The 16,293-nt window shown below is 40.8% G+C and overlaps 2 protein-coding genes across 2 annotated transcripts in view; one reads left to right on the plus strand and one right to left on the minus strand.

Annotated features, from left to right (window-relative positions):
- LOC107293626 (calcium-binding protein 2-like) overlaps window positions 1-5,939 on the plus strand; it is a 17,356-nt gene extending 11,417 nt beyond the window's left edge. Inside the window, exons 5-6 of the mRNA XM_015822782.1 lie at window positions 4,797-4,944; window positions 5,911-5,939. Of these exons, the coding sequence (XP_015678268.1) occupies window positions 4,797-4,944; window positions 5,911-5,939 (177 nt within the window). The remainder of the gene's footprint in view (window positions 1-4,796; window positions 4,945-5,910) is intronic.
- Window positions 5,940-10,810: 4,871 nt separating this feature from the next.
- On the minus strand, window positions 10,811-14,955 carry ACY3 (aminoacylase 3). The gene is made up of 6 exons (XM_029285434.1): window positions 14,723-14,955; window positions 14,010-14,205; window positions 13,802-13,895; window positions 12,732-12,839; window positions 12,131-12,240; window positions 10,811-11,005 (listed from the first exon to the last, which is right to left on the minus strand). The coding sequence occupies exons 1-6, from the start codon at window positions 14,953-14,955 to the stop codon at window positions 10,811-10,813; spliced, it is 936 nt and encodes a 311-aa protein (XP_029141267.1).
- Between the last annotated feature and the right edge of the window lie 1,338 nt (window positions 14,956-16,293).

Genomic DNA, 16,293 nt, shown 5'->3' on the forward strand with positions numbered 1-16,293 from the left:
CAAGTAGTAGGTTGTGATCTACTTTATCAAATGCCTTACTGAAGTCCCAGTAAATTATATCCACAGCATTCCTCTGATCCACTAATTTTGTCACTTGGTTAAAGAATGCAATAAGATTTGTCTGGCATGATCTATTTTTGACAAACCCGTGTTGGCTTTTGGTAATGACCTTGTTTGCCGGTAGGTGTTCGCTGATTATCTTTCCCAGAATCTTCCCAGGTATTGAAGTCAGGCTGATAGGTCTGTAATTTCCTGGATCCATTTTTTCCCTTTTTTGAAGATGGGAACTACATCAGCTCTTTTCTAGTCCTCTGGTAGTTCCCCAGTGGTCCAGGATCTTTGAAAAATATAGTTCAGTGGTTCTGAGATCACATCTGCCAGTTCCTTGAGAACCTTGGAGTGTAATCCATCTGGTCCTGGTGATTTGAACTCATCTAAGCTGGACAGGTGCTCACCATTTTCTTGCCTATCTTAACTTGTGTTTCTATTCAGTTTTTTATGGCACTATTTTTGATAGGTTGGGCTGTTTTTTCCCTTTGTGTAAAGACAGATGCAAAAAATGAGTTAAATAGTTCTGCTTTCTCCCTGTTGCTTGTCACCTTCTTGCCACTTTCCCCCACTAATGGACTAATCATTTCCTTAACTTTTTTCTTGTTTTTTACATGTTGAAAGAAGCTTTTTTTTTTTTAGTCTTTTTGACTTTGGTCGCAAGCCTTAGTTCATTTTGAGCCTTAGCTTTCCTCACTTCATCTTTGCAGGCTCGGGTTATTTGCTAATATTCTGCTTTGTTGGTATTGTGCTAGACTGGGCTTTTATTATCTCACCTTTCAAAATTTCCCAAGCTTCTTGAGTTGTTTTCCCCTTGAGGATTCTTATTCATGGAATCCTTCCCAAGCCCTTTCTAAGTTTGTTGAAATTAGCTCTTTTAAAGTCCAAGACTCTAGTTTGACTGTGTTCTATTGCTTGTGCTTCCATAATGTTGAATTCCAATATTGCATGATCACTTCCCCCCAAGGTTCTTGTGGCTTGAACACCTTCTATCATTTCATCTCTGTTAGTGAGAATTAGATCCAATATGGCTAATCCTCTAGTTCCCTTCTCTACTTTTTGGGAGACAAAGTTGTCTGCTAGGTTTGTCAGGAATCTGTTTGTCTCCCAGTTGATGTCAGAATAATTAAAGTCCTCCATTACTATTGTGGTGTGCTTCCTACATACCTTAGTTAGCTGGCTAGCAAAAAGTTCATCTATTTCCTCTGTCTGGTTGGGTGGCCTATAGTATATACCTATGGCAATGTCATTCCCCCCCCCTTTTATATTGACCCAAATGCATTCAAGACAGTTTTCATCATTGTTGTGCTCTATTTCTGTAGAGATGTAGTTATTTCTTATATAGGAATGGGAAGGTTGGATGGAGAATAAAAAAGAAAGGAAGATTTATTTATAACTTAGAAGTATAAAGGTGCCCTGCTGAGGACAGACTCTGGATAGCATACAATTGAACCAATATGACGTTTAAAAATAGGAAAAAGAAATACATAGAATGATATTACTTTGGACATAATAGGGAAAAATATGCCACAGCCAAGACAAACTTACACACCAGTGGGTATGAGAAGAATCTATCCCAGAGCTTGGGGAAGGAGCCAAGTTTTTAAATATCATCTGAACATGAGTAGGCAGTCCAAACCCTCCCAGGGAGATATTGTTCCAAAGAGCAGGTGCCGCAACAGAATTTTGAGTGGGAAGTAAATACAGTCCGTTCTCAGGCAATTCCTTTCCCCCCCCATATATTTTATTGATTTTTTAAAACATAAATCACTTAATAGTTGGTAAACAGCATGTTTGCTGGGTTTACATTGGTAAAGAAAAATCATTAACAATTGGTTTCTATAATCCATAATCCACATAGTACATTTAGTTGATTTCCCCTTTTCCCCAAAATGTCTTCTTTGCAAACCTTGAAATAATACAGTTCTTATTATTTTGATAAATAACAGTTACATATATGATTTTTTCCCAATAGTCCTAGAAATAATGATCACATCAATATAATATTTCTTTTCTATCTAATCATTCTGGTTGCCTCATCTTATATCCTGTTACAGTCCTTATTTAGATTTGTTTCTCCCATAAAGTTCAAAATCTGGTTAAGATTTTCTCAACAGTTAATTACATTTAAAGATTTAAATCCATTTTTCCCATATAAACCATCTCAACACTTTTACATTTCTTAAAGAATAGGTAAAAACAGTAAAGAAAAGGAAAAGAGAGCAAGAGTAAAGAAACATATAAAGTAAAATACTACTTAAAATATATATTCCTCCTAAGCCACGGGTAGGCAACCTTGGCTCTTTTATGACTCGTGGTCTTCAACTCCCACGAGTTCCTGCTGGCTCAGGAATTCTGGGAGTTGAAGTCCACGAGTCATAAAAGAGCCAAGGTTGCCTACCCCTGTCCTAAGCTAATATATATTCATTCCCAAAATTTCTTATTCTTTTTAACCATGATTAAAAATATATTTAATCTTTAAATATTCCGTTTAATGTGCCTAGTTATCTAATCCTTTAACTCTTATTCAAAACATTTTTTCTTTTTTATATATTATAATTTCTCTAAATTCAGACACATTTAATTATCTAAAACATTTCCTTCATCTAGGCCATTTCAGCAGTATTATATTACTTATATCAAGAAATAAAATAAAAAAGGGGGGGGAAGCATACAGTATTATTTAAAGAATTAATCTCTCTTAGAATGACATAAGTATTCAGAATCTTTTCTAGTTCTTTAACCATATTCAAACAAATGTTTCTTTTCCAAATATTCTCTCTGGTAGATCCCATCATCTATTTCCTTAATTTTCACTTTGATCTTTTTCCTTTGACCAGTATCTTTCTTGATCAATGTGTTTTGCTGAATCAAAAAGTTTTTCCATATATTCATGACTGTTGCTGTAGGTATAAGAGGAAAACCAAAAAAAGTGTCTTTATGTGAGGCTTTTGCCTTTCCATGTTTCTTGAAAATGTTTTTCTCTTTCTCCTTTTTTGCTTCTCTTATCACTTCCTTTCTCTCTGAAGTTTTCAACATCTCTACATTCCATTTTATCCAATCTGTTTTTTGTTCTCAGATTTATTTTGTAGTCTTAAGAAATGAGCTGTTTTTTCCATTTCTTGTAAATTTTTCCCCACTAGGATTAAATCATGTTTTCTTGCTTTGTTAAGTTCTGTTTTTGAGTCTCTATTTTCAATTTTATGTCCATTTATTTGTTTTGTCTGCTCCTTCTCTGTTGTTTCCTGAAAGTTTTTTTTTGTTGTAAAGTTAACTTAGAGATAGATTGATTTGTATTTTCAAAGTTATTTTCGATTTCTTTGTAATTTGAACTCAGTGTTATTTGAATTAATTGCAGTATACTATATATCTCCTCCTATTTATGTTTCCTTGGTGTGTTCTGTCTACATGTCTCTGATCCATGATGACCAAAAGTTGGAGTTTTCCTTCTTATCTGCAAATAGCTTTAGAGTCCCAGTTAAATAGATATTTATCATCCAAAGAGTTCAAAAAAGATTTTTTTCTAAAGTTTATAATTCTCTCTTTATCTGCAGCCCAGATTGTTGTCTTTTTTTTGTCACAGCTGTTCTTTATTATTAAAGTTTTGAAGCTCACAAACACAGATTAGCTTTTCCCAGGTTTTGGCAAGTTCTCTATGGAAATCATAGCTGTCATAATCTTCATCCACCATTAGGTGTCAGCATCTATTTAGTTTTCAATATGAACAATGGTTTTTAAAATGAGAGTCTTAACCATTCAACAATTTCAAACTTGCCCAAAGTTAAATTTTAGCTTTCAAGTTTATAAATTTATTTCACTACCATATATTTTGATCCTCCATAGAAATTTTAATTCACTGCTTCCATTAGTATAAGGATGGGGTGGAGGTCCCCCTCCTTCACTTTTGGAGGTATTTTGTTTCTTGGGGATCTTTTCCAGGAAATTAAGTGTAGAATAGAAAAGGGAAAATCAGATTCCTCACCCAGTTTCAAGCACGCTGTTTACTGTAGTGTTGGTTAGTTCTTTTGGACTCCAGTTGCAAGTAGCTTGGGCTGATCGATGTAATACAGCCTTTCTCCTATTGGGTTATAAGGCTTTCCCCAAGATGAATGGAACGACCACCATCATTCCAGAGTCGCCAGGGCACCCTTCTTTCTTCGCCACCTCTCTGGGGCGGCTTGGACCCATTAGGGCAGTGGTGGCGAACCTATGGCATGGGTGCCAGAGGTGGCACTTGGAGCCCTCTCTGTGGGCACATGTGCCATTGCCCCAGCCTTGCCTCCCATCATGACCCTCTCCTCTCCAGCAGCCGCCTAAAGGAGAGTCGCTCTCGAGCGTGTCCCACACGGAGCAGCGCAGCCAAGGACATGGCAGCCAGGCAGTGTAGACAAGACTCTGCCCTCACACCCCATCATGCAGTTGATGCTGCAGGGTGCGGGCAGAGAGTGTGGCCACCATAGCGCTGCTGGGCTGCCTGGGCGATCTGCGGCGGGCCCTGGAGGTGGTGAGTGGTCCTGTGAGCAGGCGGGGCAGGGGATGGGGGGCAGAGCCGGGGTGGGGAAGGGGGTGGAGCAGGGGTGGGGCCAGTTTTTGGGCACTCGGTCTCTAAAAGGTTCGCCATCACTGCATTAGGATCTCCAGGCAGGACGAAAATTGGCCACGGGGGTGTGGCGGTCTGCAAGCCTACGACCAGTCGCTACCACGCAGGACCGGAAGTCCTGTTCTCAGGCAATTCCTTCTTTCTCAAGTTTGATACAGATGGAGATGGAACTATCAGCAGTTTTGAACTGCGCCAGGCTGTGACTGCCCTCTTAGGTGAGCAACTCAATGCCCAGGAGTTGGACGAGATCCTGCAAGATGTAGATCTCAATGGAGATGGAAAAGTGGACTTTGATGGTGAGAAAAGTCAGCACATGTTTTGTTAACTTCTTTCCCCTTAAATACTGCATTCTGAAAGGCAGGATCTGTTTTCTAGAAATGAAACACTATGTCAGAGGGATTTGGTTTTTTTAAAATACCGAATAGGTGCATCACAAATAGTGCAGGACAGCATTGGCTGGCTTGTTTAAGAATGCCTACCAATAGAAGAAATAATCTAGAAAAGCTGCAGGTTTCCAGAAATGGATAGCACTGCAGTTGTAAGTTCCAGTAGGAGCCATACAGTAATCATGTTTTCAAATTTATCTATGAAAACATGCACAAGTTTGAACCAGAACTCTTTCATTTCAATGCATTTAATGTAGATTAAGAAAACAGGATTCTTTGCTACTCATTACTTCTTTAAAGGAAGCAGAAATTGTTTCCCCCTGAAGCTTTGTATGGTCTGTAGTCAACTTTGTAACTACTAGTTATCAGAGAATATGGGTCAATTTCAAAATTCATGGTTGGATAAGGTTGACTACCTTCTTTGATCATTGTTTGTATATAAGTAGCAGCACCTTTTCCATGGAACATAAACTAGAACTGCAACTCTGAAACATATTGTTATCACTAAAACATGCAGGTGTTTTAAGGACTTATCATAAATACAGTCAGGGCAAGATGAATTTTGGTAGGGAGGAGGGAATTTTATCCGGAAACTAGATTAACACTTCCACAATATAGTCCATTCCATACATGAGGGAGTTATCACACTGATATGATGTAATGCCTGTTGTGATTTTCCCAAGGACTAGGATGCAACTATGATGGTTTATAACACTCTCTTCCTAAGGCCCATTCACCCTTTTGAACTTTGTCCCTTGCCTCATTCTTACCAGAAAGCTATGTATGTTTATGTCTCCCTCTGAGAGGGAGACATTGATTAAGAAGATGAGAACCCCTCAGAAATATGATTGATCTGACTTTTCCTGTCTCTTTCAGAGTTTGTGATGATGCTGTCATCCATGTAACAAGAACCAGAGGAGAAGGAATGGGGATGTCTTTATTTCCAGAATTACCTTGCTCAGTAATGGGAAGGAATTGGTTTCTGCTACTAGTTTTTTTTCACTTGCTGGAGATAGGAACATCACAATAGGAGGTGAAATTCTCTTTCCCCAAGTCTGGATCCAAAGCTGCAAAGTACCTCAGGGAGCAGGTGCTCACTGTGTGTGCAGGAAGATTTTGAGTTTTGAGGCAAAATGGCTGGCCTGAGCCTAGAGAACTCACCTGGCACCATCTTTGTTTGTTAGGAACAGAAAGCACTTCAGGGCCCATACCAGTGTGGCTAGGCCTGACAAATTCTGTCCAGGTATTGGAGCCATACCCAGGTGTACTTTGATTTCCTCTGACATTTCCCCCCCCCCCATCAGCTCAAAATTCCTGGAGACTTAAAATAAACTGTTTGAAGTTAATAGTTCATTCATCCAAAGATATTCTGTTGAGCTGAATGGTAATTTTTTTTTTAATCCCCTCAGAGCAAAATGAATAAATGAATGACAAGCCTCTTCCCAGATATTTTAAAATAAAGGCAAAGAGATTCCTGGATCTCATTCATGAAGATTCTTCACTGGAAACTGTAAGGATATGTGTCCTATTTCGGTACACTGGTTAAACAAAAATAATATCAGCTTTGGATTTGTAAACAAAGCTATCATAATTCCAAAGAGCAATCCCTGAAATGCTTCCCATGAATTCAGTGTCAATTTGAAATTTGGAAAAAAGTTAAAGATCACTATATGCAGCCATAAATATATTTATTTTCTTTTGACAATTGCATAAATATTAGATATATGTATGTTTATGTATATGCAAAAGCAGAGTCAGACTCTGGCTGTGTTACTGAACAACTGCAGTGTTACATATTGATATGGTATAAAGCATAATTGAAATATTTGTATTTTGTTTTTCTGAAGTTCATGTGTTAAATCTAGATAGCTGGTGATAATTAAAATTCACAATATTAGATCACAGATGAAATCAAAATGTAATAGTATGACACATATGGCAGACAGAACAAAGTCTTAGTTAAAATCACTTCAGCCTGACAAATTGAAAGCCTGCTTCATACGTTAAAAAATATTCTCAAATTTACAAAAAGAAATTGAGGATGAGGTCTTCAGAATTTCACTTTCCAAAACAGTGGTGTGTCTACAAAGAATGTTCTTTGTCTAACCAATTGATCCTGCACCATGGACAGGAACATAAAAAGCCAGCTCAGCTTGATTTTAATGGGTAGGCAGACTAGTGTGACAAGAGCTTCTATTTGGGATCTTTGATTTAGCTAGGACAGATATGTCAAATACAAGGCCTGGGGGCCAGATGTGGCCCGCGAAGTGGTTTCATGTGGCCCGCAAAGCCATCCTGGAAACAGTGAGGGAACGGCCCCCACTGCCTTGGCCCTGGCCCAGGCCAGCCGGGAGCCAATGTACAATTTTGTGGTGGCCATCTATGCTGAAATGCATTCAGTCTTAGCTCCACAAGGCTGTCTGGAAATAGCAAGGAACCAGCCCCTGCCGCGTCGGCCCCGCCCCCTGGATGCATGCTGGGGAGGTGTCACCCTTTGTGAGGAAAGAAGAAATGCACCATCGCCTGAAAGTGGCCAGCAAGTGGCCCTCGTCTACTTCACATATCCGGCTTGATGGGCTCTGGGAGAGGGGTTTCGGCAGGAAGCTGGGTGCTCTCCTCACAGTGCCAAGAGACTGAGCTGGGTGGCGCGAATCTGATGAGAAGTGCAATGCTGCCTAGCCCCCAGCCTGCCCAGTTTCAGCAGGCAGCAAGGTGCAAGGCTGGCGATCTTTGCACAGCCCGGCTCAACCTCTCAACTGAGCAGGCTGGGGGCTGGGCGGCATTGTGCAGGTAACGTTGACTCTCACGCTGCTCATGGCATCCCCTCCCCCAGAGCCCACCAAGCCAGATATGTGAAGTAGGTGAGGGCCATGTGCTGGCCACTTCTAGGCGATGGTGCATTTCTTCATTCCTCACGAAGGATGACACTTCCCCAGCTGCATTTCTTGCCTGTTTTTCTCCCTCCCTCATCTCAAATATTTTCCCACCGCTCTGTACTTAGGAAGGAAGGAAGGAAAGAAGGAGAGGGAGGGTCTGAGGGAAGTCCTGCCTTAGTCCTGCCCTGCTGCCCTTTCACCATCCCCTTGCCCCCTCCTCCTGGCCTATCCTGGGGGTCTCCCATCCTATTGCTAAGGAAACTTTGGATACAAAGCCGGGTCTCCTCCCATGGAGAGGGAATGGGCCTCCCTCTGACTTTGCCCTCGTACCCATCATGAGCAACCTGGGTAAGGAGAGCAAGCACAGTAGCAGCAGCCTTGAGGAGGAGGTAAGTGCAGCTAGGTGCCTCCTTGGGGAAGTGGGGCTGGGCTTGGTGCCATGGGTGCTTGAGGGCAAGGCTGGTGTTTGACCTCTGCTGTCCAGGGCTCCGGGCAGCCCGCGCCACCATCCAGCCCCCCCCGCATGGCCTGAGAGGAACAGTGAGGCTCCTCCAGTGGACCATGCCTTGGCACCTGCCCTGGTCCCACCCCCTTCTGCCAGAGACCCTCAGATCTGTCCCACTCCTGCCCAGGCCCCCACAGGCACCCTTGACGCGAATGATGTAGAGCTGGCCACGCCCACCCAGTAGGCCATACCCACCCGGGCCCCCGAGGGTAACCGCAATGCTAATGCGGCCCTCAGTAAAATTGAGTTTGACACCCCAGAGCTATGACATTATAGGTAATCATCAACAATTGTAATTACACCCGTAAATATTTAATAACTAAAAGGCGTATGGCAGGATAGAAGTAATAGGATCCCACAGGTAAACACCCATAACTTCTTTGTACCAGCTGAAGCTTTTGAAAACCCTTCCAGTGATATTTCATGCTAAATGTAGTATTCAAATCTAGCAATAACTAAGATACATTGAGTCAGTTCTCCTCAGGACTGGGCACAGCATTCCAAACTAGATTTCTTGGTCTAGATTTCTTGGTTTCTTTGCTCCTTTGCCTCAGGAAACAATTTCCCCAAAACAAATAGCATCCCTTATCATCTAATCAATCTAGCAGTCAAAGAAAACTTGGCCAAAACAAATGGAATGTGTAGCTTGGCTATGGGTAGAAGACTAACCACAAACATTGTTTCATGCAGGAAAAATGTCCTGTTTCTCTGTTCTCTCTGTCATGCAACAGACAGGAACAGATTAAAGCATCAAATACAACTCCAGAAAAGCAGTTTCCACAGGTACCTCCCATTTCACCTTGCATGCCTCCTCCTTGCCTGTGATTTCTTAGCATCTTTTTTTTTGAGAGCATTTTTTCTAAAAAAATAAATAAATAGTTAAACCCACATTCAGAAAAAAGCTCAGGCAGTAGATGTAGTGTCTCTGTGTTTGGGAGACCTTAGTTCGACTATTGAGAGGTAGCCAAACCTGTTATTCAAAGCACCCATCTATGCTTGCTCAATCTCCCCACCACATCATGATAGGGAGGGAATGAGATTGATACTTGGTTTTTCCCCACCAGCAGGGTCTAAGCAGGAAGGGAAACCAAGCCACGGGGTTCCACCATTCACTTTACTTAACGTTCCACATTGAAACTACAAGGACAGATCCACACGTCAGGCTCATTATTGGAGCAGAATAAGACTTGACCATGGGTGAAACAGGACTAGATTAATTGTACTTTATTGTAAGGCTGCATTAACAGAATCTTGCAAGTCTGAAAGTACAAATTTCCCACCCATCACTTTTAACTGCCTGATCCAATAAGACAGATCCTTTCTCGGTTTCATTTTGTGACCATTAAGTGATTGCTGGCTCCTTGCCCCTCTTACCTGTTTCTTTTCTAGGCAGCATTTCTCCTTCTCTTTCCTCAAGATCACTAATGCATTCCAATATGGTCAGTGAATGACAGAAAGTTGATTAATCTTTGGGGAATCTCTACAGAGCTCCACACCAATCCCTAATCCTGAAGGCTAATGGCAAGACAGCGTTATCCAGGGTTCAATCATCAGCCACCTACAAGAACGGCCTTGAATTGTCTTTATCAGCTGTGTGTGGTTATTTGTGTCATTTATCTATTATTGTTATGATTATTTTTCATAGTACTATTACTAAAATAATATTTATTAGTTTCATATAATAAATATTTGGGGGTCAATGAACAAACTGAAATGGCATGAAGAGGTTATGCAACTGAAGAGTTTGGGATCCCTGGCCTAGATGATTTAGATCTGAGAGACAATATTTTTGCCAGAGTACACTGGCTTATCCAATTTATCAAGTTTGCTGCACGTGCATCAAAAGATTATCCTAGAAATGAGGTGGAGTAAGCACCAATCTTGCACAAAAGAATCAAATAAAACCTCAAGGACTGTCAGGCCCCAAAACCAAGAATGACACATAGTGATTCCTCCAAGCTGAGTTCTTTATTGTTTCCACACCTATCCGCAGAATATTACCAGACTAAGCACACTACTATTTGCATCTGCCATATACTCAGAGAACTATTAGGGAGGGGCTGTCTTCACCCTCTTTTTCTCACACAAAATATCTGGACTGAATTGTCTCTTATTCCTCCAAAATGCACTCCTCCCTCTTGGGACTCCTCACTACATTCCATCACAAGGGCACATCATTGGGAGATAATTATTGCATCAAGCAATAAACTAAGGAGTGATTATCATCATTTGTTTGTTACATGGACTAAGCCATGCATAATTTCTTTCATTATGTATCGTCAATTTGGTGTCGATTCTTAGTGACCACATAATTTTTCTCCAGCATCACTGATTGTTAGAATGTGTACAACACAGAGGTTTCAACTGCCTTTGATTATTCACCAACTCATCGTATTTAAAATGTCTTCTGCAGTGCCGGTTGTGTAAATGTTTCCTTTTTTGTCTTCCAAAAGGCTATTTTCTTCTCATAGTAGGCTGCTTCATTGATGAAGACTGGGAAGAAGGTGTCATCACCATCATGCAGAATATCCTCCCCATCCAAATTCTGGAAAACTGGGTCCCCAGGCTTCAGGGGCTGGAAATCTTTATCCTAAGGGAGATTATTTGATTTGATACCAAGAACAAAATAGCCGGAAGGTTTTCACAAAGCAAGCCTTTCTATTCCCCTTGTGTAGTAGCCTCTGATGAGCTGGAAACAGCCCTTGCAAGAGATGAAACTGTTGTAATGAGCATTGTCACTGTTGGATGATTAATTGCAGACTTCCTTGGAGTCTGATGTGTTATTATCCTACACTCTCTATCCCACTCAAGTAGACAACTTGATGATCAGAGAACCCAAGGTCGGGAAAAGGACATTCTGACAAAGAGAAATTTCCCTCGGTCTTGCAATGTTATGGCACACTTAGCAAAGTTCACGGTTTCGCATGCTTATTAAACTCCAGTTCCCTAGCACAATGTTTCCACTCCCCAATCCCTCACAAGGCAATTATTGAAGCTGAACAGCAATCCTTCTCATTTCTCCTGGCCCTGAAAAGCAAAAAAGTACTCTCTCACTACCCAAGGAGAGCTGCTGAGAAGAGTGTTTTCCCATTTCTGCCCTGCCTACTCCTCGGTATTCTGATTTTATAAATGTCCCCACAAGCCCATACAAAGAAAACACAGGCATTTGCTGGTGGATCCCTGCCGCTATGGCTCTCAATTTTACACCTAGCTGTGGAGGTTTTGATTTCTGTTCTGTAGTGGATTTTATTGCTATTGAAAGAAAAAAAAAATCTCATTTTTATTGCATTAAAAAGCTTCTGAAGATGTAAGGAATGTATCCAGAAAAGAGAAAGAATCTAGAGGGAGGGATAGACAAAAAAAAATCCCTTCTCAAATAGACCAGCCACAATAATGCAGTGTTGCAAAGTGGGAAAAATGTCAAATTGCTCTAATTTCAAATAAAATGCAGAGGTGCCCAGGGGAAAAAAAAGACAGCTGTCAAAGCTACCTGATAGGGTGTGATTGCACATGCCCAAAGGGGGATCATACTGGTGCAAGATACTCATGTACAGATGTCCAAAGTTTTAGGCAGTCAATGTTCTATTATGTTGCAAAGAGCAGCCAGAAAGCTACAAACAGCACACGCACACGAGTACTCACATGCACTCACTCTCACACATACACATATACAAACATGCGCCCTCTCTTCTTTTCTTCTTTTCCTCATACTCACCTGTAGATTTGGATGTATTACAGCAGAAATCTCCCCATTGGGATAACGGGGGAAGTCCTTCTGTTCAACCGGTCTGTATGCCTCAATTTCAAAAGCTGGGAACAAGGTGCCTAACAAAAAGAAGCAGACAAATCGCAGAAAGTTTATTCTCAGTCTTCACAATCATGAGTCTTATGAGGCAGAAGGATGGACAAACTCCTTCCCCACCACTCTGGGCAATTGATGATCAAAAGTTCAGATGTTTGTCAGCTTCTGCATCTGAATATACTGTTAGGTCTAGGCTTTATTTTAAAATTCATGCTAGGCACAGAGCCTGATCAGCGTAAATCTCATGACAGATCACTAGAGTGTGACACACGAGGGAAACAGGATTATATTTCCAGTCGTATTACGGAAAAATGCATGACGGTTGGTTGGTAGCTCTGCATTAGTTTTTCTTTCACTCTTATTTTGACAAAGGGAGAGCTTGTTGCCATAGCTTTCATCATTTTATCAGTAAAACTGTGACACTCTGACAATCTCCAAAATGGGTCTCATGAAGACGTAATATTTCTCACTCACGTTTATGGAGCTTCTCAGTTCAAGAATCAAAATAGGTCACCTTTGTTAAAAAGCTCAATGAAGTCCAAAGCACAGACCACAATCGATCTCATCTTAGCAAGTTGGTCAGCTCGTGCCACTCCCTGGGGTTGTGGGCCCAACTCTAATGCTGGAGGGGATTATAAGAAGAAAAAGGTGGTGGTGGTAGAACACATCATTAGAAATTATGTTGGAATGTCTTTGTTTACCTTACATACACCTTTCCTCCCTCTACTACACTGATCACAAGTGGCAAAGCAAGGACTGGAATATCTCCCACTTTTTGCTTGGGGAATACCTATGAGACTTTTGAAAATACTACAAACTACTAATGTAGGGCCTAAATGTGATTTTTCCAAAAGGCAACTGGACTTTTTCAAGAAAGTCCAGTTGCCTTTTGGGAAAAAAAATCTCCTTGGGACAATTGTGATCTGGATGATTGAGAATCTCCATAGACATTTACTAATGTAGGAATGGCCATTGTCTCTCAGCCTGTTTCATAATATAGTTATACTGTATGGGTAAAGAATGGGGCAAAGCTGCCTATCTTATTAACAGCTGACTTAATATGCATTCAAGAGAAACCCAAATAAGTTATGCTAGAAGAAAAGTTGCCAGAGAAAAACAAGATTTGAGTAAAGTAAGAGTTTGGAAAACAGGTGGGAGAGATATGAATTTTCATCTTCACTAGTTTTTAGTTATGTATTTATAAAACATCATTCCAAACTTATCTTGCTTAATTTATTTGAGCTATCTCAGTCTCTTTCAACAAAAAGCAACCAATTGGATAATTTTAATAGAATATTTTTAAATCTCTCACTATAGAAAGCAGCCCTTTGATACTGTCACTTTATTATTGCTACAAAGATGTCAAAATAGAAATGGGGTCAAGAAGACCATATCAGAAAAGACCCCATGTGGTTAAGCCAGAGTTGGTTTGAGACATCTGCTGCATCAGAAGATTACATTGCACCCTCTAAGGAGATAGTAGGATCTTTGGGAATGTTGCAACTGAAATTCATGAGCTGTATGCATCTTTTCCAGTCATTCTGTATTCTAGGAAGGATCACCAGGCTGAGAACTACTCCTTACCTAGTCCATGTTTAGCCACTGACGTCATGAAAGTAGTGTCCTCTCCAGATATTTGACAGAGTAAGATGGGACAGTGTCTCACTCTGCAGTGTTTCTGCAAAGGCAGGAAAAAAGAAGATAGCTTTTTTTAAAAAAGAAATCCCAGTTTTCTTTTCTTGAAAACAGGAAAAAAATAGATTCTTGGGAAATTTCAGAAACATGACCTCACCTGGATGTAGTTACACATATGTATGGATAACAGGCTAAATTCAGACTTCAGTAAGAGGCAGGAACCCATGTTGGCTGTAGTGTTGTGTAGATCTAACATAAAGTCATAGGCTTGAGATGAGCCCTTGGGTCCGAAGATCTGGTTGATTTCCTGAGCACGTTGAATCTCATAAAGGTCTGAATCTGAAGCCTTGGTACTGAGAAAGAGATGCTCAAAATAATGGTAGTCTGTTAGATCTGATCGGGAGAAGATGCCTCTTCTAATCTGGTATTATGCGGATATATTGGGATTCATCTTCTACTGTTCTAGCCAGCATGGTTAAAGCCACTTGGGCTGGAATTGATTCAAGATGGAGATATGCTAGCAGTTTTGAAGAGCCACAGACTGAGGAAAGTAAGTTTAAAGTCTTATGGCAACAAACTTTAAGTGAGGGCTTAGACACCTAAGCATCTTCAAACCTGACACAAAAAATGTGAGCTTCAGTGTGTTACCCTCCCCAATAGTACTGAGAAGAATGGTCTTTGTGTTCCCTACAAACTTCTAGAGCAGGGGTCTTCAAACTTGGCCCTTTTATGACTTGTGGACTTCAACTCCCAGAATTCCTCAGCCAGCATGCCTGGCTGAGGAATTCTGGGAGTTGAAGTCCACAAGTCATAAAAGGGCCAAGTTTGAAGACCCCTGCTCTAGAGATTGGAGCAAAGCGTAATACTTACTTTAGAAAAGCTGCAGCGAACGTACGATTGAGATCCCTCCCAATGTAGCGCACGCACCGCTCGACTGCACGCGGGTTGCCCACAAGAGGTGTAACCTGAAAGGTGCTGCGCTGCAAATCGGATGGATCCTGTAGCCAGTGCTTGACTAGGTAAACACCTGACATTTCATTCCCATGAGTTCCCCCGCATATTGCTACCCGTCTCAAGGGAGGAAGGTATTGTGGGTGTGACATGATAGGGTTTCAGACTCTGTTGTGAGAAAGAAGACCACATGGGATTATCAATAGCCCTTTCAGAAATACTGGAGTGTTCCCATCTGCAACCCATCGAGCCAAGCCCCTAATTTTGCGTTTAAATTTACTATCCACCACCCAGTTCTGCAATGTTTTAATATAAGAGTGGAGACTCCATGGATCGCTAGAACTTCAGCATTCAATACAGTTAGTCCTCGACTTACGATCACAATTGAGCACAAAATTTCTGTTGTTAAGCAAGGCACTTGCTAAGTGACTTTTTACACCTTTCTTGCCACAGTTGTTAAGTGAATTACTGCAGCTGTTAACAACACAGTTGTTAAGTGAATCTGGCTTCCCCGTTGACTTTGCTTGTCACAAAGTTGCAGAAGGTGATCACATGACCCTGCAACTGTCATAAATTTGAGTCATTTGCCAAACATCCAAATTTTGATCATGTGACCAGGGGGAATGCAGCAATTGCCGTTAAGTGTAAAAAAGGTTCATAAGTCACTATTCTCAGTGCCGTTGTAACTTCGAACAGTCACTAAATGAACTGTTGTAAGTTGAGGACTATCTGTACAATTTACTCATTAACTTATAAATATTTACTTATTTATTTATTTTATTTATTATTCATTTATTTATATTAAATGCATATGCTGCCAGTCTCACCAATAAGGCAACTCTTAAGAGATATGTCTCAAATGTTAATATCATTGTGTAAACAAATCATTTGCACAGTTATATTATGAGGCACATGTCTCACACACACATACATAGACACCCTGCTCCAAGTACAGTCGGTCTACAACTGTCACCCATTGTCATGATGGGAGTGGCACAGAAATTCCATATGAGGATTCTGAGCATGTGTGAAAGCACCTTTCGGCCTCTGTGTGCCACAGGCTGCAGGAGATTGCGACCAGTTGTAAATACGAGCTGGTTGCTACAAGCATTTGAAATGCAATCATGTGATCCCAGGAGTGGTGTAGCAATCATAACTGTGAGAGTAAGTTGTAAATAAATTTTAATGAGTTTGTCATAACTTCAAATGGTTGTTAAGCAACAGTGGTAAGTTAAGAATTGCCCGTATAAAGTCCACAGATGTGAATAATATCACTAATGAAATTTAGAGTATGTGAAGTAATATGTCAGCAGTTTGTAACCACCTCTTTTAAAAAAAAATCACATCTACCCATGATGCGGATGGTATTATTTTAATTCTTCTGCAAAATCTGTGGTGAGCTAATTTTCTTCTAGGTTCATTTCCCAGACTGTATTCTGGGGCACATCCCCCAATCTTCGACTTGTCTGCTGCATGAGTTATAAACAGAG

The sequence above is a fragment of the Protobothrops mucrosquamatus genome, unplaced genomic scaffold, assembly GCF_001527695.2.
Source record: "Protobothrops mucrosquamatus isolate PMUCROS unplaced genomic scaffold, P.Mucros_1.0 scaffold1676, whole genome shotgun sequence".
NCBI lineage: Eukaryota > Metazoa > Chordata > Lepidosauria > Squamata > Viperidae > Protobothrops > Protobothrops mucrosquamatus.